Source organism: Protopterus annectens, chromosome 13.part0, assembly GCF_019279795.1.
Source record: "Protopterus annectens isolate FY-2018-M chromosome 13.part0, PAN1.0, whole genome shotgun sequence".
NCBI lineage: Eukaryota > Metazoa > Chordata > Ceratodontiformes > Protopteridae > Protopterus > Protopterus annectens.
Window position 1 is genome coordinate 648,121,131 of NC_056747.1, and position 23,337 is coordinate 648,144,467.

Here is a 23,337-nt window from a genome sequence, read left to right on the forward strand (position 1 = left end):
TAACCCAAGATGCTTTCTTCTCTACTAAACAATGGATGCTAGACAACCATCTAGCACTGAATGCTACCAAGACTAAACTAATGATACTTCCCCCTTCTAAAAGCATTACCCTAGACAAAAACTCATTCTCTATGACCAACCAAAATAACTCTCCTCTTTAAACAGTCTCCACTGCTAAACTATTAAGAATCCTCATTGACAACCAACTAAAGTTCGATGCCCATCTACATGCAAATACCGCCACTACCATTTCATCTCTCCCTCCTCCAGGCTTGTTCTTGCTAACACAAACCGTATCTCTTCTCTCCTGCATGGGGCCTCCATCCTTATTAACCTGCAAACCTCCCTCAAATCAAAACTTTCCACCTGTTACTATAAAATTTCAAAATTTGCAACTGGCCACTGATCAACTACCCATCACTGCATCTCCCTGCACCAACTAAACTGGCTTGAGCTGCCCAATTATCTTACCTACATTCAACTCATCCAAGCACACAAACTTATTTTTAGTCCCTCTCTCTGCCCCTCCCTTGCCTCTACTTTCCAAATGCACTTTCCTAACAGATGCCTACAATCCAACTTCCAAAATCTAATAGAACTACATAAACCTGCCCACCCTCCAGGGGAAACATCTTCTATCCTTTTGCCTAGCATGTCACTGGAACTCTCTCTCACCTCTTATCCATACCACAAACAGTCTATCTTCAAAACTTTACTTCAATCACACTTAATCTCACAATGGGAATGCTCTTGCTCCCATCCATCATAACTTCCTTGACTATACTCTATACCAAACATAGCCTCATATAGCCTCATAATTTCTGCAACAATTATCATCATTATCATAATTATCATACTTTAGTAGTAACTTAATTTGTTTGAAAAGATTTTTCATACATTTTCATGCATTTGCCCCCTCAAATGCCAATTTTACTGCAACTGTTACCTTGCATTTTTTCTAACTCTCATGTGTAAGTTATGTATTTTTTGTAATTTTGTAATTCTTGTAATTTACAATATTTGTATTTTTCTGGAATTTTTCTCCCCAGGACTCCATTGAAAAAGGGGCTCCACATGCCCAGTGGGCCATCCTGGTAAAGAAACTGCAATAAATAAATAAATAAATTGTTAAATTCTGAAGAGGTTTTTACATAGAGGTCAAGCCTATCACATACACCTTAACTTTTCTTGTTCTGTGTACATAACCAGCATTTCTTATCTTGAAACCATGTTAAGTGCAACAAATGAGACCAAATAAACATCCTTATTCTGAAAATAATCAACTGGCAACAACTTCCTGATATCCTACATGCCTATGCAAATACCTCATTTCCATCCCTAATTGCTTGGAGGAGACGGATTACACTAGGGCAGTACAGGATATTACAGATTGCCAAGTAGGAGTTATGATTTGAAAAATCTCAAAAAGACATACAATAGGACAACACTCAGAAATAGGATTGATATGTTGAACATTTCCCTCAAAAGAATGAGATTTCAGCTTTTTTCTTGAAAGAGGTGTCATTTATTACAAGATATACAGAAAAAATGAATAAAATAGCTGCCATAACAACAAAAACATTGGTCATTATTGCTATGAGATGAAGTATTCAGATAATGCTAAGACCCTGGGTGAAGACATCCCACAGGAATTCTAAAAATATACAGGATCACTTGATCCATTCAAGAACTATCTACTCAGCAGATGTTTGAATATATGGTAAAGATGTAACAGACCATATCTAATGGTCAAGAACCCACATGGATAGAAGAAAACAGTCATAAAAGTCTGACTGAATTCATGATCCAGTAAAAGAGCTGTACATAACAACTTTATAGGTTTTATCAGTGTTTTTGCAAAGAAAATTCTCCTTACTCACCCTTCTTACCTCTATTTATACCAACTCTGAGACTGCACAACAAAAGAAATATAACATATTCCTAACCTCTGTTGTTCCATGATGCTGTGTACATCGGGATGAGCTGTGCATCAGATCAGTTTGGACATAACTAGGCCTACTCTATCAACTGTGCTTTTGACTAACTGCATGAAATTCAAAAGCAGGAACAGTTCCCTGTAGCAGCTAAATAGTCTGCACGTATGCTTTAACAGATAATCAGAATACTAATAGGCAAATCTTTAAATTCTACTACAGATTTACTAATCAGAGTGAATCCACTTTCTATGGCATACAATCTTCTTGCTCTGTATTCTACCCCAGGGATACAAAGAGAAAAGTTAAGATTTGCCTTTTACATGGGATGGGAAATGTTACCAGCAAAGATGCCATGCAAATCAGATAAAATCACAACTCAGATGAAAAGATACTAAAGCATCTTTTTAACGGGTCAGTATTATATCCTCAAAACATGTCTCCATTGAATCCCTATTCATCAACACAACTGCATTGAATGCTGCATTCAGAGAACAATCACTACATTGAGGTTCTTAGGAAAGTAACTAGGTGGCCAGCTTCGTGAATTAGTCCTTTTCCCCACTGTAGTACAATCTCTGAGTTGGTATATATAAGTAGGGGGGTGTGAGGACACAGCCCCCCACATTGGGGGTGCCTTCATGAGTGTAAAATTATGTAGTCTATATTACAATTAATCTTGTAGCCAAGTAGTTTATTTTCCTACGAAAGAAGTTTGATGACTGCAATGTTCGGTGAATGGCTGTTCAATGGGTAGTGATCTATGAACAGCCATTCAATGGAGACATCTTTCAAGGAAATAATATAAACCCCTTTTTACCAACATGTACATAATGAATTGCTTTGGTGCCTCTAAGCATTTGAAAGAGAAGGGCGAATGGATTATTTTGAAGCTTAATATAATATCCTGCAGGAAAGAATGATGAATCACCATTAAATAATTTGATTGCCTAGCTGATCCAGTCAGTTGATTTTTTTTGAATAATTTATTATTTAAAATATGAATTTGGAGATGCTAGTCCACCTGGAAGGCTTTCAAAGTGAAGGCATTTTATTGCATTCATTTATTTTTAATTTAACTTTGCTTTCCAGAGTAGTACACTGATCAAAAATTACTAACAACACATGCAGCCCAGGTGAATACATTTATAAAGGCAAAGAAAATTACAAACTACCTTACAAAACAAAAATGAAAGGAAAAATAACGGAATTACAAAAGAGAAGAAAATTACAAAAATCATTGTTTAGGATGCAATATAAGAGGCAGTGCATTATGTACAACTTTAACTGAAACATTGCACAATCAGTGTGGACTTGCTAAGAAGAGAGGAAATTGAAAACAGATGTTTGTGCAGGTATTATAGCATGAATAGGGGGTTAGATAGTGTGACCCACTGGAAGACATCTTCACCGAGACTTATAATGGAGATAGGCTTTGGCTTGTGAACAGGAAGACCTTAGGAATGCTGGAAGAGATTCTCAGAGTTTTGGACTAAGGATAGAGAAGGAGTGGTCAGTACAGTGTAATTTGGTTTGTGGAGTTTGAAAGAGAAGTATAGTCTGGGAGAATCTTCTGAGAGTGCATAGAGAGTTTTTTGTACTGAGTTTTGTAGTAAGTGGACAGAGAGAATAATTTTGAAAGAGTCTGAAGAGAAGATAGATGAAGGTCAGCTCAAATGTTTATGGGGAGCTAATTTGCTTTAGAGAGTGCCAGGTACCTACCTCATTTTGCTTGCTGTGAACCATCTACTTTCTGCCATTTACATAAACTTTCCCATGTGGGTTTTATTTTCCTAGTGCAGGCATCCATGGATGTTCTGTGCATTTTTACACACTGCTTTAGTGGTCGTAGTTTGCTATAACTAGTTTTAGAAATTTGCTTCTCTTTCTCATCAGTTATATTATACTTCCTTCTGACATTTGACATACTCTAGTGTTCTACATACAGCTTGATGGGTCATGAACAGTGTGCTCCCAGTCTCCCTGGCTTGATATTCTTTGTTTGCTGATCCAATTCCTCAGTTGTACTTTGCAGCATGCTTTCTATAGGTCTATTTCCACATGCTTGAGTATTTATGGTCATTTGTCACTTTGTGAAGCACGTCTACTTAGGAATTTCCTTTATATCAGATTGCACAAGTGTTTCCACCATCAAAGCTTTTTAACAAGAAACTAGAAAAATCCTACATATAGTCTTAGCCAGGAATTCTCCCATTCTCTTTCAGAAATGTTGCTATATTAATATTGCCCAGAAGTAAAATGTAAATATGAGAAAGTATGGACATCCTACAGGATAAGGATCAATATCTAGCTTGTATCAAAATAAGTTCAACAACAAGACATGCAAGAAATTGCCAAACTTAAGTGATTTATTGCTAATCCTGTTGCCTCAGAGATGTACAGAGATGGAGCCCTGAATGTAGCATCAGCAAACAGGATTCATTTAGCATACACAGGCACTGAAGGAGCTGGAAAGGAAGTGAATAAGAGACTAATCTTGGCTTGCTTATCCTAGGGTAAAAAGGTAAATATGTCTCAGTGAATGAGCATCACCTGTTGGAGGATAGGTGTTGGCTTATTTATAGACTAGCTGGACAAGTCTTTAGCCTGACAAGCAGTGTAAATGCATTGTAGCAGGCTGGGTGTGTGAAACAATGCACATGCTTCCAGGTATTGCAGGCCTCGCTGTGTTATAACCTTGGCTGACCAACATGAGGCAAAGAGTAGGAATGAAGACAACCAATCAAGACGTGGATGTCAACTTGTTAGTCTCCAGACTCTAATCTTCCTCTGCAGCCACAGAACCAAAAAAAAGCACCACAACAAATGGGGTGCTGAACGCAGTAGAGGAGCAATAAGTAACAAAAGAGTCACTGAGGAAGAGGAGGACCTGCATGGTCCAAAAAGCTGGGAAGGACAAAATATATAAAATAACTTGTTGCTAACCTTGTTACAGATTTAATTTCATTTGTGAGAAGAACATTTTTGGTATTCTGCGCTATTAGAAATATCCTCATAACTTTTTCAATAGTTACAAAGTGAAATCTATATTAAAAAAACTGTAAATGATAAAGCTCTGACTTTTGAAATATTTCCTCAAAAAAGTCTACCTTTCTTTATAGGTTCAGATTTCATAGGTAAGTACTAGGCTTGCTGCCCTTGCAGGTCATTTTAAGCCTAGAGAGTTTCCCTTTTTGTGCTCAGATTAACTTATCCCATTTAGTCAGAGACTGGCCTTACCCTTCCCTTGGTCGATAATAATCAAATGTCAATAAATAAATAAGTAACTGGGGTCATACTGTACATAATCTGAGAGGACCCATGCATGGGATAAAGCATTTAGAATCTGCCTCTGTCCATTATTAGTACGGGGGCAGTGCTGGGGTAAATGTTCCATTTCCAATCCACAGATCCAAGCTGTGCTTGAACATGGACTGGGATTAACTTTGTTTTATTTGGATGGGGAGTTTGTTCCAGACCAGGGCTTATAATTACATATTCAGATAAATTGCTTCAGCACTCAATTTTTATACTGTATATTAAACTGACCAGTAACTTTCAAGATCTAGAGACAGATGTTTGGATTTAAAGACAGATAATCTGGCAGGTGGTGAAACAAATAATATCAAAATGTGTAGTCTACATTTAATAATACAATCTTTTTAATTGTTTTTTCACTTCTTTCATATCTGACAACTAAGTATAAGTGAATTCTGCAAATAGTCCCCATTTATTCTCTGGGGACACAAAGTGTCTGGAGTAACACTTTCATATAGCAGATAGCATTTTATTTTTAATATTCAGTTTTCTATGACATTATTTCATTTTCCTTTATGGAATTGTAGGCTAGTCTTCATTTTCTCAAGGTTTGTATGACCACTTGGAATCCTATCTTCCCATAGAGGACAATTCGCCTAACCCATGTGTTTTCATTTCTACCAAAGGCACTAACTGGGAAGCCACACAGACCCATACCCTATAGATATGAGGCATGTCATGTTAAAGCCACTCATTCTTTCTCCTCATAGCATCAGCCCTCCTGTATCTAAGTCACTGCTACACAGACACCAGGGTGCAGTGGGATGTTCCACTACACACAACCAAATTATTCTGAAACATCTTTATTATTGTTAGGAGTGCGCTGCTTTAGGATGGTAGAGTCACTAGTGATTTTTTTATTTAATGTTGGTTTTTCTCTGTTTTATTGCTTGATAGGGTTTATTTGTAATTTCTAAAATGATGGCCAGTATATGATTAAATAGGTCTATATCAGATGATTGAGTTTTCAGAAACTCGAAATTCATAAGGATGAGGCCATATGATTCAGTTTCCAAAAACTCAAACATCAAAAAAAAAAAAAAAAAAATCTTTTTTTCTGTTTATGCAGGGGAGCAAGCCCCACTATACCCCCATCCCTGGCACATTATATATACCAACTCAAACATTGCACTACAGTGAAGAAAAGGGTAAATTTCCCTGTCCTTGCTGTAGTGCGATCTCCATTCAAAATATTTGAATTGTCAAAAACCTGATCATATGGTGTTGACCATATGAATCAAGTTTTTGAAAACTCGAACAACTAACAGGGATCCGATTAAACATATAAAATAGATACAGCCAGCAGACACAGAACAGTCTAATTTTGCCACCTATTGCATTTTTTTGGTGGGAGGGGCATATACTAAGCTACTAGGTAATTGAGGTATATGACTTAATGTAACTAATAATATTTCCTATCCTCTAGAGCAGAAAATGCCATTTTGTGAAAATGCTTACTGTTCCAGTAGCACCTGCATTTTACGGCTACTAACAAATAATAAAGTTTTGCACAAAAGAAGATATTGCCTTAAGCAGTATTTATCATTTAGTGTGGTGACGTTGGTGTTATTAGCAGCATGGAAGCAATATTAAAGGAGTTAGCCACCGTGGTTGACAAATTAATTAAAGTTTATACTGACAATAATGTGGACAAAATTCAAAATGATGGAGTGGTCGGAGCAGTTAGTCCAACTGATTCTGAAGTTCAGCTTTTTACCTTGCATTCACCATTGGGCTCGATTCCACCTGGGCAGGGTACTAGGACTAATTCATATGCGAATGTAACTGGCGGGCAGCAACGGAGTACAAACGCTGTGAGCATTGGTGAGGTATCGAGCAGGAGAACGCAGGAAGAACGTTTTGATCTCACTTCCTGGTTTCAGGTACCAGTTCTTGGTGAAGCAGTTGGCGTCAATGATAGAACGGCGTCGCTTCCTTGCTTGAAGGAACAAATCTTTCAGTATGAAAAGTTATGCACTAAATTTCGGGCTATCCAGTTGGATAGCACTTTTCTCAAGCAATCTAAAGAATTAAATCAAGTACCCATGGGTCTTCGTATTTGGAAGAGACCCATGGGGATTGAGGAAGGTTCTGTGGCCTTTCGTGAGTTAACAGCTTTATTCAATAAAACGGGATTGGACATGCTTGACATTATTATCCGCAATAATGAGGTAAAATTAGCTGAACTTAAGGACAAAATCAGTCGTTTACATGTGAGTATTACGACAGATTTGTTATTCACACAATATTGTGGTAATTTTGATAGTGCTGTTAAGAATGTAGAATCTATTGTTGTTAAAACACTTGCTACAAAAAAGAAGAAACTTGAAAGAGACACTGTAGATTACAAGAATAACTGTGCTTATCCCCCGGGTCTCAAGCCGCGTGTTTTTAGGATGGAAGTGAACAATACGGAAAATGATGTAGGTAATTTTGACTTTCACGAAGAGGTTATGGACAATGACGGTTTTTTAGATACAGAGAATGGTCCTCGAAGATCGGAGAGATTGAGAAACAGGGGCATGACTGTGGGGGAAGTACAACAGTACAACCGGGGGGGGGGGGGATGAACAGAAGAGGGCGATATTAAGTGTTTGTTTGAACACAAATGCTGGGACAGTTGATAACATTGTATGTGAGGCCATTGATGGTTTAGGTGATGTGAAAAAGGATGTTTTCAATTATTCTGATCGTTCTGATTTTAATGAATGCTTTGAAATTATAAGTGGAAATGTTTTAGGTATGTTATCTGATGGTAATTATGATGAGAAATGTGTGAGTAATATTATTGTTGAAACTGCAACTGTACCTGTGGAAAATGGTAATGATGTAGTAACAATTCAAGGTACAAATTATCAGCTGCTAAAGAAAAAAGGTTTCTGTATTTATAATTATACCGAACTGGTTATAGGTGAAACGCACTTTGATTTGTTTTGTAAGGGTGTAAGGTTTGTACCTATGTTCAAGCTTGATATAGCTCATGTTTTGCTGGATTTTAGACTATTTACCAGGCAAATGCACTTGAAAATGTTATTTGCAAATGAGGAAAGGTTAGCCTGGGATGTTAACACGAATGTTGCTAGTAACATAAGTAGTTTTAAAAGAAAGAGTACATTTATTCCTCCCTTTAATTCTGAGATAGTAAGTTTTGAAAAATTAGTTGAAGTGCAAATACGGAAGAGTTTAAGTAATGTTAACTTTGTAAATGACAACTTATCACCACAAGAAAGAGAATTGTTGGATTGTCTTAAAAAATCTGGACAGTACAGATTTATGAAGCCAGACAAAGGGGGAGGGATGGTTGTGATGTCCAACACTGACTATATCTCAGAAATTTCGGCCATTTTGAATGGTGATGATACATACGCCACTGTTTCTAGGGGTGAGATCAATAGAGCATATTACAAAATTGATTTACATTTGCATGATGCACTATTTCAAGGATATATCAATGAGATAGAATACAATTACTTACACCTGGAGTTTCCTAGATTGCCTAACTTGTTTGGTATACCAAAGGTGCACAAAGGAGCAGATAAACTGCAGTTTAGACCCATTGTTTCGGCAAGGGGTTCGAAAACGGAAACTCTGGCAGCATATATAGATGTATCAGTGAAGGCTATGGTTAGTGCGGCTCAGCATATTGTGAGGGATTCATGGCATTGTCTTGACAGATTGAGGAAACTGGAGATAGGGAACACTACCTTTGGATTTCTCACAATTGATGTTGTGAATTTATTTTCTGTCATTCCGCATGAGCAGGGACTGGAAATGTTTTATGAGGCTATGATTGAGAGTGGTTTGATAGAAGGGACAAAAGCCAATTTTTTGTGTAGTTTGATGGAGCTTGTGTTGAAAAACAACTTCATTTTATTTGAGGGTGAGCTATTCCAGCAAGTGTCAGGAGTTGCCATGGGTGCAAGGTGTGCCCCAGTGTTTGCAAATGCAGTTTTATTGACATGGGAGAGAACACACATTTTTTCATCTAAAAAATATGCAGACAACATAATGATGTACAACAGATTTTTGGATGACATCCTGATTTTGTGGAAGGGGGATGAGCAGTCGGCCATTGATTTTGTTAAGTTTTTGAATGGAACAACTGAATTTTTGAAATTTACATTTCAATGGCAAGGAAAGGATTAATTTCTTAGATTTGACAATTGGTAAGATTAATGGAGGTTTTGAGAGTAACATCTATAGGAAGGAGAATTACTCCAATTCATTATTACATTTTAGTAGTTGTCACCCCTTTCATCAGCGTAAAGGAGTAATCAAGGGGCAAATGATAAGAACATCAAGATTGGTGAGTAATGACGTTACGTTTAGAGAAGAGTTGTTCAAATTAATAGGGATGTTCCTGGATAGAGGATATCCCTTGAAGTTACTCCTTAGTGTGAGGAGGGATGTGATAAGGGAAAGGGGTGGTAGGTATGCACCCATCTTGCATAATGGGATAGAATTAATCAATGAACAACAAAAGGAGAAATGTGTTGATTTAAGATGTGTATTACAGTACAACCATAAGACACTTGAGTTGACTAACATTATGAAAGCTGCATGGAATTTAGTTTTAAGTGATGAGAGCAAGAGCATTTTGGGCTTGGAGCCAGTGATTGTATACAGTAGAGGTGAAAATTTGAAAGGTATTTTGGAAAGGAAAAACAAAAACAGATACAAGTCTGTTATGAAAAAGTGTGGATTTTGCAGATGGTGCAGATACATCAATGAGGGCACATATGTCTGTGTGGAAGGGCACAAATATACAATCCCATGTCCTGGACAGTGTAATTGTATTACAAAGAATATAGTTTATTTGGCAACCTGTACATCGTGTGAGGCGTACTATGTAGGCAAAACTATAAGGAGGTTACGTGACAGGATTGCAGAACATACTAGGTCCATCAAAAAGAAGGATTTGCACAACGCACTTTTTTTGCATAGTAGGAGGTGTGTGGATTGTAAAAAGTTTATATTTTTTGTCATAGGGCGGGTATTGGATTATGGTGATGGAGGTGATGTATCAAACAAGGTAGGAGCACTGGAGGCAGAATGGCAGATAAGATTGGATGCCTGTAGACCACCTGGCCTGAATGACTACATTTCACTTAAACCTATTTTAAAGCTTAGGCCCCAGCAGATTTGATGTTTCAAATTTATTTTTAGAAGGTGTGTCAGCAATTTTATACATGTTTACAGTGTTTTAATAGTGAATTTATACATTTAAGATAAATTGTATTTTTGTATGCTGTATTGTTACATTTATATTATATGTTTTAGTGTAATTTATTGAGGTTTAATAAGTTTGTATTGTTATATATACATATATTAATGTTTCACTAGGTGAATAGGGATATATTAATCAAGTTCTTTAATTAATTGATGGGTGGCAATGAGTTTTAACCAATGGAATTTGTTTGTGTGGGATATATATTGGTGGGTAAGGTTGTAATAAATGACTCTGAAGAAGCCAGACTGTTGGCGAAAGCACTTAGTCGTGAACTGGATTTTGTAAAGAAAACAGTTATAATAAACTTATGCTGCTTTAATGGTAAAGGAGTGACTTTGGTGTCAGTATTCACAAACGCTGCTACATTGGAAGTGAGACTGTGCTTTGCGGTGGTTCGTCATTCACTAGCATCGGCCCTTGTGGGTGGAATTTTTACAATATATTGCCTTAAGCAGTATTTACCACGGGGAAAAAAATAGCACTGAAACAAGTATAGATCAACTTGTGAAGCAGGGAACACAAGTGAAGAGAGCCTGATTCCAGAGGGAGGTAAAACAGGACTGGAATACAGGTTTGTGCTCATTTTTTGAAGAAACTCAATATCGTGGGTGGGATTGTTAGGACGTCATTACCGATGTCACAAACAGGGAGGTGATTTGCTAATTGGGTGGCAGTGTTTCAGCTTCGGTCCGAGGCAGAAAAGAAATGGGATAGTGCCCCTTTAAGAAGAGTTTTAATTGTAGCACACATAGAAAGCAACTTAATGTATTCAAATAGTTTATTCCATATAAGAGTACAAACTAAATTATGTAACTGCCTCTTAAACTTACGTTATTTTTCAGCAATGTAAACTTTAAATTAATATTTTTACAGGACTAAGAAAAAGATTCAAATTAAAAAAATAAAGTAACCAGAAGACCCTCACTATGAGCATCACAATATGCTACTGACCTACCATTTAAACTCGGTTTAATGATTGCAGGTGATATAATCAGTGGCCATAATTTCAACTGGAAATGTGCTGTTTCTTAGTAAAAACACCTTTATACATATTCAGTAGGTTTATATGTAAATTTTTCACATACAGTAAAAAATTACAATATTCGTAGTGAGGTCCGACTAAAACAACTGCAGAATTTTTTGAATTAGCCAGGATCATTTCACACATTCTTTTAGCCTTTGCAGCAGCCGTATGGCCAAGAACTTAAGTGTTATTTATACGAACCTCAGAATCTCTAATAAATCAAGAGAAAAGCATAAATTTTTTTGGCTTGTACATAAAGCAAGTGAGGGTAAGTGACTCAAGCTTAGCATAACACATTTTAAGCTAAACAAATCAAATTTAATTGAACATAAGAAAAAATAAAAAGGTAACCAACTCTACAAAACATCTAAAACACACACAGACATACACACAGACACACACACATACACACACACACACACACAAACACACACACACACACACATGCTCAGCACTGACTCAAGTATAAAATAAAGAATCTAATAAGAACTAATCAATTTATGAAAAATAAACCCCTAAAACTTACAGCCTAGCAGTACATAAAACATTTTCCTGATAAATACTTGTTCCAAGGTTGTACTAACACATCAGAAAATCCCTACAATGCATACAGTCTCACTCATGATTAACCATCTAATGTACTCAAACCATTGTTTGGCTAAACACAGATGCTTATATATGTTGTGATAAAACATGGTTCCATAAACACAGTTATCTCTTCCTGCTTATTATACCATGAAGTTTGTATACCATAATTTTTAGCGACACATAGTCCTACTTTACAGTCATCTGCACTGCTATTTAATAAGACTTCTTTGAGAATAGGTATGCAACAAAAATGTATTAAATAATCCTGGGTCCATTACTGATCCCTAAGGTACACCAGCAACAGTGTGCCCACTCAGAATAAGTCCAATATGTGGACTCTTTTTCTTTCACTCTGACAGTTTTGTTTCCATTTAGTAATGCAAAGCTCAATTCCAGAATTTAATGCAATCAAGAATGATTCCTTGATAAGAAATAAACTCAGAGGTCTTTGAGTGGTCAGAATAAATCCCCGTTTATGGAATATCAAGGGCTAATTGATACTGCAGTTGAGGGATCAAAAAATTCAGTAAGGTTAGCTAACTAATAGTGACTATATAAACATTTTTATTTGAATAAATATCACTCCAAATCACACACGAAGTGGGCTTCATAACAGAATAAATGTTTATCAAATACCATTGACAGAGTACTGTCAAACTTACAGGTTGACAGTTGAATACAAATTTTCTGTTTCCTTATTAAAATACTGAAAAATATTACCTTCTTTAAATTACTGAGGTACCATTTTATGTTGTTTTTGATTCAAGCACAAGTGAAAACAAAACTGCTTCAGAAACAGAAAGGGATTGTGTAAATGTTCTAAAAATATATAATTTGTCACTTAGATAAGGATAAAAGCAAACACATTGAAGTAGCTGTAATGAAAATAGTTCTGCATCTGAAAAAATAACACATTTAGTGCTGTCTGTTACTGCTAGTTGTTTGAATTTTCCTTTCATTGAAGGCAAAAAGGCCAATACAGATGATCAAAATAAATTTGATAGAATCGTACCAGCTTTTTTTTGTGTGTAGGAAACTGTGAAACATTACAGATTGGGAAATTTGCCCTTTTTCTACTAAAGTGTAATCTTGGATTTGGTATATATATATATATATATATATATATATATATATATATATATATATATATATATAAAGTGGCAGGGGATGTAGGCTATATTTCTGCAATTTTCTTTTGTTTTCATTGATTTACAGTTTGAAGCAAAATGTTCATTGACTTATCAGTTGATGTTTGGCAGATTCAGCATTTTAAGATATAATCCTATAACACTCAAAACAGATGATTAATGACTGTGTTAATGGATGGCGGTAAAGCAGTTATGTTAAATGATGTGGCATTGTTTCAGCTAGGCAATTCAAAATATTTGCTGTCATCCTGCCCCAGAAATATTCTTTACAGTTTGTAATTTCAGTTGCTAAGCACAGTCTTCCAAGCTAAGACAAGTTATTAGAAGCTGTGATGGTCCATACTCCAGGCCAGTAACCAAAAAGCCTTAATCCTCACCGCTGACACCTGTGAGGGATGGCCACTAGCAGCAAAAATGGATACACACAGTATTTTCAAATGCAGGTCTCTGCATCAAGCACAGTTTCCCCTAAAAACACACAGGGAGCACACTCCAGACCTGGGGCTTAACTCTCTGTCCTCTCCCTCTCTCTGCCTCCATCCAGGTCCCAAACAAGACACTACACTGACCATTTTGGAGCTCTGTGTCCCTTTCCCAAGTAGCTGAGACACACACTTGGATATTTAATCTTCATGTACACGAAGACACACACACACACACACACACACACACACACACACACACACACACATGGGAAAGGCTGGCACAGATTTACCATCTGTGCCCCCCCTGCCCAGACTATAAGGTAATAATGCTGCCAGTCAGCTACTGTAAGGCTCTCACAAGGGTACCCAATTATACTGAGTAAAATTAATACTAACGCAAATGGGAGTTAAAATGCAGCAAGGCTTTCAGGAATGGCCACAGTCTCACTAAAATAAGCATGAGTACTCTTAAGATGTTAAAAGTATTCTCTAAAAGACCAGCCACAATGAAAGATATAAAAATATTTAATAGTAAATAATAAAATAGAAAACATGAGAATACTGAATATCTAGTTACAATAAACACCAGAGTTTCAATCACAGGAGATATAAAAAACAACACAGTTGTATAGATTCACACATTTGCAGAAAAACAATACTTAACTAATCTCACTATATTTTACTGACTGATGAAAGAATTACTGTTCCCTGGTTAAGTTACTACAGCAAGGCAAGATAAGATGTGAGGTTGTGTGAGATATCTGTGAAAGATCTTTCCTGTCAGGCTCCGAAAAACAAAGTGCTGCTGAGAGAGTGCCATCATATCTCTAATTAATCTAAAGAATCATTTCAATGCTGGTTATAGAATGACATTACATCTGGTCACCTGACTCTGGTATAATACATACCCAGATCTTTGCTAAGATCTGTTGTAGCATCTGAAAGCTATAAAACAATTTCAAAAACATCCACCCTTCCAGGGTAGCAATTATTTCACCCTAAGGACAATAGAGTAAGATTCCTAGCCCTGGTTTTCCCAGGCATTTTTGTCTCAGGCTGCAATCAGACCTGTAAGATAAAATCTTTATGGCCTAAACCAACCCATTTAACTTCCAACCAATTTTTCAAAATTAGCTGGACTAAGACTGACCATTCTTCCCTTCCAGAATTCTCTGTTAAAACACATACATTTATGCAATTATAATAATACTGTCTGACAAACACATATATCTCTTTTCTGTCAAGCAGGACCCACCACTGACGCATTTTTAAGATAAGCAGCTTTACTAATACATTTTTAACACAAGCATCTGTACAAATCAGTGTGATAGTCAAATGACATAAAATTCTTTACAAAACTCCAGCTAGTTATGCTGGCATATGTTACACATGCACTGTCCTACTCTCTCTGGCACAGATGGCGCTACCTCATATCATCACAAAAGCTATCACAATTTTGTGTATAATCATAAACTGTAGTTTACTACCCCTGGTAGTTAAGTTAAAGTAAATCTCCTTTCCCTAGCATTGATATTGGTGATAAAAATGCCAACCATAGAAAGTGTTGTTTGAATCCTTCATACAGAGCTGATATTTTTACAATATTTTATGCTCATATTTCAGTTAAGAGCAGACATAAGCCTTGTATCCCCTGGTGTCAATGCCCTCATTTCATGTAATATTGTTAATGGGCACAATGAGATGTTGTGAGCAGTGCTGACCATGTGGGCAAAGTGTGCACATCTATTGCCTTGCATCTAGTAACTCTCTGTATTTTAAACACACCAACCAGTCATATGAGCCACAACTTCACATAAAAATTACCATATTTTTAATATATGACACATGGTTAAATGTTTGAGGATAGCTATATCACATAGCCCTGTCTCAGCTTATAGGCTCTTTTAAATCAGGCACTTCCTCTGCTGAGCATTGTATGATTACTGGACACCCCCACGCTAAAGTAAAGTCTTCATGCATATCCTATCAGCTTCTAAACCTCCAGCAACATATATTAGTTTTATTTCAGTATTTTTAACACCATTATTAAATTATCCCTTCAGACATAGGCAAACATACATTAACAGAAAACAGAAAAAACATATTAACTTTTTCCGTTTGCATAAATTATACATCACAAATATCTTTTCTTTCTTTCTTTCTAGATATCAGCCATGCAGCATTACATAAATTGTTGAATGCCTGCCTTCCCTTAAACCTCACTCATCCTCTTGAATATTATTCTGCTTATATTGTTCTCACAATTTCCATTTATTTTTATGTAATTCTCTCCTTCACTTTACTAAATATCCCTATTCCAGTTCTTTTAGCTCTTTTATGATATTAAATACTTGAAATATAGTTGATTTAGAGTTTGGTTTCCATTTTCTAGTAATTGCTTTTTGTCAGGCAACAGAATTAAACTTAATAAGGCCTCACTATGTCTAGGTAATTCAGATCTTGTGCCCCAAAAGAATCATTTCTTTTTTTACAGACATTTGTTCACCCAATATTTATGACAGAGTACTCTGTAGGTACTTTTAAAATCTGCCAATTCATTACAAGCCAAAACATATGTTCACAGTTACCGCTTTCTTCCTTATCACACCTCCAACTTTTGCTGACTACACGAGGAAAATTTCTTTGAAGGCTATGGTATAAAAAAAGTATTCAAACACATTCAAGCAGATTCTAATCCTTCTAGAATTTGTTGCATACTTGGGAGCTGCACATACATACTTCCATTGTTCTCTTGTAAATTGCTTTTCCAGTCTCTCTTTCCAATCTTTTCTTACCTTCTCTGATTGATTCTTATAATTATCATGCAATATTTTATATATTCTACTAATTATTCATTTTTTTAACAGCAGCTTCAGTTATAGATTCAACTAAAAACTCTACCAAAGCAGGTATTTCACTTAAGATTCCCCTATCCCTTTCTCTTTGCCTATACTCTGATATCAATCTCTGGTAGAGAAGGCAGTCACTAACCTGAAGTCTAAATGTCTTCTTGGCCTCATCCAACTCTATTATCTTTCCATCTCGAGTTACTTGCTCTAAATACTTTGGTTCCATTGCCAGTTTTCTCAAGTAAATTCCAACTCCCTCTTGCCTGAGCATCTACTTGCAGTCATCCATATTGGCAAAATCTCATTTCTCCATTCTCGTGTTGGCTTACTTCTTATAATACTTTCTGCTATTTTATGTATATCATATTATGCACAGATGTTGTTATTATCCTTAATGATCTGCATCCAAAACCCCACTCTCTCTCTATTCCTTGAACTTCCCTCAGTTCCGTCATCCCTTTTCACTTTGAATTATAACCTTCTGCTTGTGTTATGTATATGAGCCTTAACTGTGTAAATCTAAAATATCACTTTGAAGCATGTAATCTGAAACCACTGTGTTATATTGGAAGGATGAACATATCCCACTTAGCTCTTGCCCTTTTCCCCTCCCTGGTAAATTCCTTCAACTTTTTATTAATTATTGTGCACAACTTTTCCTAAGGTTTATAGAAATATGCCTGACCCATATATAAAACTAAGACTGAAAACATTTTTACTGCTTGTAACTTACTAGCCATATCCATAAACAAGAGCTTCCAGTTTCAAAGTTTTTGTATTGTCTTTTGTTTAGTTTCTTTTCATCCATCCTTAGCTGTCATAACATAAGCCTTTTTAGTCCATACTCCTAAGTACTTCATCTTATGTCCCCAGGTGTGTGGGTATTGCTGAATGAATTTGGGACTGGGTAAATAAATTACAGCTATAGCATTTGTGTTATCTTCATTCATTTTATATCCTGAAAAGACTTGAAACTATCTCAAAATGTTCCACAACACTGAAATGTCCTTTTCAGGATTTATAAGGTACAAGATAATATTGTCTGCAAATAAAGCCAACTTTTCTTGATTGCCATACCAATTATACCCAAAAAATTCTTTGTCCCTTATTTTCTTCGCCAATGGCTCTAAATGTAAAGCAAATGGCAAAGAGGAAAGAGGACAACCCTGCCTGGTTCCTCTGTTCAAACAAATTATCAGAGAGGAACTGTGGCACTTTAATTATTGCCGCCAATCCTTCATATATCCTACTAATTAACCGTATTATCAAATCAGGGAATGCAAATGTTTTCCTCACCTTATTCATAAAATCCCATCTTACTCTGTCAAATGTTTTCTTATATTCTGCTTCTCTCTGGATCATTACTGTTCTATTAACATTGTCAAATGTTTGCCTCTCCTTCTCAAAACCACATTGCTCCATATATATCAATTTTGGTAATATCTTTGACATTATTTTGGCTAGTGTAGAAATAAACACTTTCTAATCATGAAATAAGTCTGCATGAAGTTGGTTGGATGGGTCTTTACTGAGTTTAGGTCATACAGCCACCATAGCTTTCTTCCAAGATGATGGCGCTTCCCCTCCTTTTAATATACTGTTAAAAATCATCCAGATCTTTTTCATTTTCCTCCTGCTTAGCTTCCAATCTTCCACAGAAATACCACTTATTGCTAAAGACTTTTCTGAAGATTGATTATACATCACAGTTTTTATCTCATCTCCTCCGCCGATCTTAACTGTTAGTTTTTGAGCCTCATTACCTCTAACCTTAGCATAATTAAGTCTTCCATAAATATTTCCATTTGTGCTCTTTCTTAATTTCCTCATGCATATTATCCCCTTATTTTATCCTTAGCGGTCTACATTTCCAGCTCTTCTTATTCTGTGAGATCCCCTTTTTTCTAAAATATTTTAACCTTTCTAAGCCCCTCTAAGTAATTCCTATTACTTATAAAATTTGACAAACAGAATACTAGAACTGATTATACACGAAAACAAGTGCACCAACACTTCAAACCAGTCCACAGTTCATTTTGTAAAGCGCTTTTCGTTACTGTGGTACAGTGACTTCTTCAGACAAACTTAAAAACCATTAAGTTCAGTTTAAATAACATTTTTAAAAAGTTCCCTCATGTTACAGATCTTCCAATCAGCACCAGCTACTAATTAGTTACTGACATCATCTATTAATTACTATAACCACCAGGATATTAAAGCTGTAAATACTATAAAATGTTATTCACAATTTTATACATGTGTTTAAAAAAAAAATCTTCCCTAATAACTCTTGAATAATTTCCACTACCGATTCTTTAAATCTCTCTCTTTTAAAGATAGGTGGAAAATCACCAATGTCTATTTTTTACTTCATTACACTGCATTTTTATTTTAGTTTTTTTTTATTGATAAATGATCTGTAGTTATTGGATGTGTGCCATAGCTTCTAATTAAATGCACATGTTCCTGTGAAATGCAATTATTTCTATCTAGTCTAGCCCAGTTATTGTACCTTGGGGAAATAATATTTATATTCTGCCCAGGTTCCTACTACTGAATCCATGTGTTCCATACCAAATCGTTTCATAGGTTTCTTCAGAAATATATCCTCTTTCCCGATGATACATCCTTACTATTGTAAACAAAGTCCCAGTCCCTAGCTATATGTAACATTCCCTGCTAAAAGCTGATTATTTTTCTCAAATTTTCTTAGCCTTCATTACAGCACTTGGTGGAATATAAATGCATGCCAGCATAATGCTCCTAATTTGCCAATAGCCCTTTACTACCACAAATCTACTATTACTGTCTATTTTCCTCTTCTATCACTGTTGGAACCCCTCTAGCAATTAGTATAATTACTATTCTTTTCCTTTGTCCCTGATATGCTATTGAATATTTATCCTGAAATCCTTTCTTTTTCAAATTCACATGTTCATTTCTTTTCAAATACACCTCCTGAAGCACAACTATTTGCACTTTACATTTCTTAATATAATCCAATATTCTTTCCTTTTTGTCTATACCTATAAGACCATTTACAATCTAAGATAGTATGGATAAGATAGCAATCATGATAAACAGTTACTGTTCCCACCTATTATAAATAACAATTTTTGTGAAAGTGTATTGCCAACTTTTGTGTGACAAGTACACACTAAGAATTTGACAGGCTGATCTTTTATACAGTTATTTCTTCTCATTTCCATTTGAACCTATATCATATTTTACAAGGCATTTTGTTTTTAATGAAAACTCTCAAAACAAAAAAAACTAAATATATTTTCAGAACACCCCCCCCTGAACAAACACTCAAAACTATCCACATCTTCAAAAATGAAGTTTAACCATCTACATGGAAACAATTGTCCCAAATTGACAACTGCACCCACAGGCATTACCTTACCTAAAATTAAGGTTATCCATTGCTGTCAGTTCTTTTATTATTTATACTCCCCTCTAAGGTAAGAAAGACAGCTTGTATGCTTTCAGAAAGCATTAACCTTTAGTCCTAACAAAAATGCACTATTGTAACAGTTCTATTAAATGCATTAAAGTATTAAGGTTGCTACAGAGGCTACTATCTCTTATTCACTCCCCATAATTTCATTTTACCATTGTACTTTTAAATTTTGCATTTCCTTCAGCAAAGACTGCTCAGAACTTTCAAGATTAATTGCTTGCACCTGTAGATAGCTCCTCTCCATTCAAAAGTGGTCAGCAATGAATCTTTGTAAATTTCACTCAGAACACAATGTGCAACTGCCTGCAGCTGTAGACTTCTTGACTACCACTAAACATTTGCTAATGGAAAAAAAAACAAGCTAATATCTTTAAATGAAACACAGAGTCAGGAGCAAAAAGCCATTTGAACTGAAACCAAGAAAAACAGATATACAAAAAAAAAAAAACAGCCAGGCAGTAGGAGTCAGATAAAATCAAACATAAATGTAAATGCAAAAACAAATAAAACAGATAACAGCTTTCGCACCTGCACTGGATGCTCATCAGATCTAAAAGTAATTAAAGCATTGCCTAAATACTAGCATTTCAAACCCTGTGAGCTTAATATAGGTCTTAAAGTTAGCTTTTGTTTCTTGGGCAATAACATTTTTTTCTTACCTTTTTCAGGGTCTTCATCATCTGTGTCTTCATTGTTGTTGTTATTTTTATTCAGGTCAAAAAGCAGGGTGTCTTTTGCTGTAGTTTAATATAGAAAAAAATAGACCTCATTTTAGTACTGATGGCAATGTCTTAAGTTGATTTAGTGAACACATCTGCTTATGAGCAATATTATTAATTTCTTTGCTTCCTCTATCCTGTCTCTTCACATTATGCCCCAGATAACCTCAACATTTTTAACAGCTTGGTTAACATATAGTACTAGCACTTTGAACATATATCAGAGAGAATAATGAAAACAATAATTAAGTCCAGTTCCATTTGCATTTTACATACATAGTACAGTTGTGTAAGTAATGTTTGAATAGATCACTGTTCTTCATTTTTAGATTCTGGAAAGAAAGTAGAGAGATGATCTACCCAGCTCAATGTAAATTCTGAAACAATATTATTCATAAAGGTTTTATTCTCAAAATCACCCTATCTTTGTGAAAAATAATATACTGATGACTCATGCGTGGGTTTCCTCTAGGTGCTCCGGTTTCCTCCCACATCCTAAAGACATGCTGTAGGTGGATTGGACACTCTAAATTGGCCCTAGGTGTGAGTGTGTGCCTTCTGTGGAAGGTTGGGCGCCGGGCTGGCAACTCGATACCGTAAAACTCCACTGCCAATCATCATGAGCGGACAGGTGATCCACTGTGGTGACCCCTAACTGGGAAAAGCCGAAAGAAGAAGAAGAAGAAAAATATACAGATGACTCATCATAAGAACTTATAACTCAGATATTCTTGCAGAAGTCAGAGCAATGAGTAGTGCTGTTTTCCAAGTTAAGAACATCAATCAGCCTTATGAGCTGGTTCAAAGGTAAACAGTGCATGTTTTATAAAATTATTATCCTAAGAGGGAGCAACCTATCTTCTAGGAGGCCAGAAAGCAAGATACATGAAGCCCCTTTCAAAAACTGTCTCAGTTGGACTAGGGTAGAAAGGAGTATCTAACAGCAAATAAGCACAGATGACCAACAGATCAATCATAACAGAAGAATAAAAAAGGTCAAGGATAATAACTCACATAAATACTGCAGAACCAAAGGGGTCTGAGCCATAAAAGTATCCTGGTTCTTGTCTTGGCAACAAGTAGAAATTATTTTCCACTCAACCATATATAATTATAGAGTAGCAGTGTTTTTTTTTTATCTCCTTTAATACCTGCTGCATGTCCTCAGAAAAAATGTGCCTAATGTACCTGCTGCATATCCTCAGAAAAAAAGGTGTGTGTAATAAGTTTAAACAGGCAATCAAGTGAAGAAGTTTTTGAATGTTGGGTGCATTAATCAACCTTTGTCCTGTGTGAAAGTCCATTCTGTAACTTAACTTGTGGTAATTTCCCTTAGTCATTTTCAAAAGATGGAGAACCACTGTTGCCTGGGTGAAAAGTGAGTCATCACAGTTATCTTTGGGGAGTTCTTCTATATCTTTAGAAGAATCCTGGTCATCAGAAGAAAGGGTGGAAAAGCATGCAGGAACATTCCCATGGATGGGAATGTAAAAGCATCTGTCTTCTAGGCCTGTGTGCACAGATTCCTGGAACAGAATATCCTTAACTGTCTGTTGTAGCTGGAGGCAAACAGGTCTACTTGAGGAGTTCCAACAGACGGATCAGATCCTGGAGTACCCCCTCATTGGTGCAATTTCCAACTGCAAGAGCTGTCCTAGCCCTGTTTAGCTTCACTGCAATAATGTTTTTCTCTTATAGAATGTGGGGAACCTGGGCAAACAGATTGTGCAAAATTGCTAGATCCTAGGCTACAATAACTAATCTGTATGGGGGGGCAGAACCTGGTTCATCAACCCTGTTTGTTAAGTACCATATCATTGTAGTGCTGTTTGTGATGGCTAACAGATGCCCTGGAGTCCAAGGATGGCTCAGAAATTAAAAATAGTTTAAAAGAGGCATCATTTATTTGACATTTATGTGGTATAATTTGTCAGGCTTGTTCTACAGGCCTTGGACTTTCACCCCTTTGGATACAGCTTTGCATGCAAAGTATTATACATCTGTGGTTGTAGACTGAGTAAGGGCTGAAAAGGAAAAAGGAAGGCCCAAGTTGTGAAATAACCAACTCACCCAACAGAGCAGCTCCTTTTTTTTTTACAAACCCCAGAACTGGGACCAGATTTGAAAGGGCTACCAGTGTTGGGTCTAAATTGATTTGATTAACCATTGAATTTCCTCATATGACGTCTTATTTGAAAAGAATCATGAAAACAGTAGATGCCATAAAACCGAGAATTTTGAGATATTCCCTTGCATATGCCAGAGTCTGGTTGGAAACTATCAGAAATGGCTCCCTGTAAACTTTCACTTTGTCCTGGGGAAGAAGGTTCATCATGAGAGATGTATCCAGTAGACATTGCCAGAAACACAATCCTGTGATAAGGAATGAGATGCAATTTCTCTTATGTTCACTTGAAAATCCAGGCTGAGAAAAAGGTTTATTATCCGAGATGGAGATTAACTTGTGACTAAATCCACAGAAATAAGGGAATCATGTAAATATGGGAAGACCTGAATGCCCTACAATCTACAATGGACCATTACAGGACCAGGCACTTTGTAAACATCATTGGAGCTATTGATAACCCAAAAGGCAAGGTAGAAAATTGAATATGTAAACCAGAAACAGAAAAATATAA

The 23,337-nt window shown here is 36.1% G+C and overlaps 1 protein-coding gene across 1 annotated transcript in view; it reads right to left on the reverse strand.

Moving 5' to 3' along the window:
* The window catches only part of ITGAE (integrin subunit alpha E), a 1,198,231-nt gene that overhangs the window by 742,522 nt on the left and 432,372 nt on the right, over positions 1-23,337 (reverse strand). Inside the window, exon 16 of the mRNA XM_044054873.1 lies at positions 20,639-20,716. Within this exon, the coding sequence (XP_043910808.1) occupies positions 20,639-20,716 (78 nt within the window). The remainder of the gene's footprint in view (positions 1-20,638; positions 20,717-23,337) is intronic.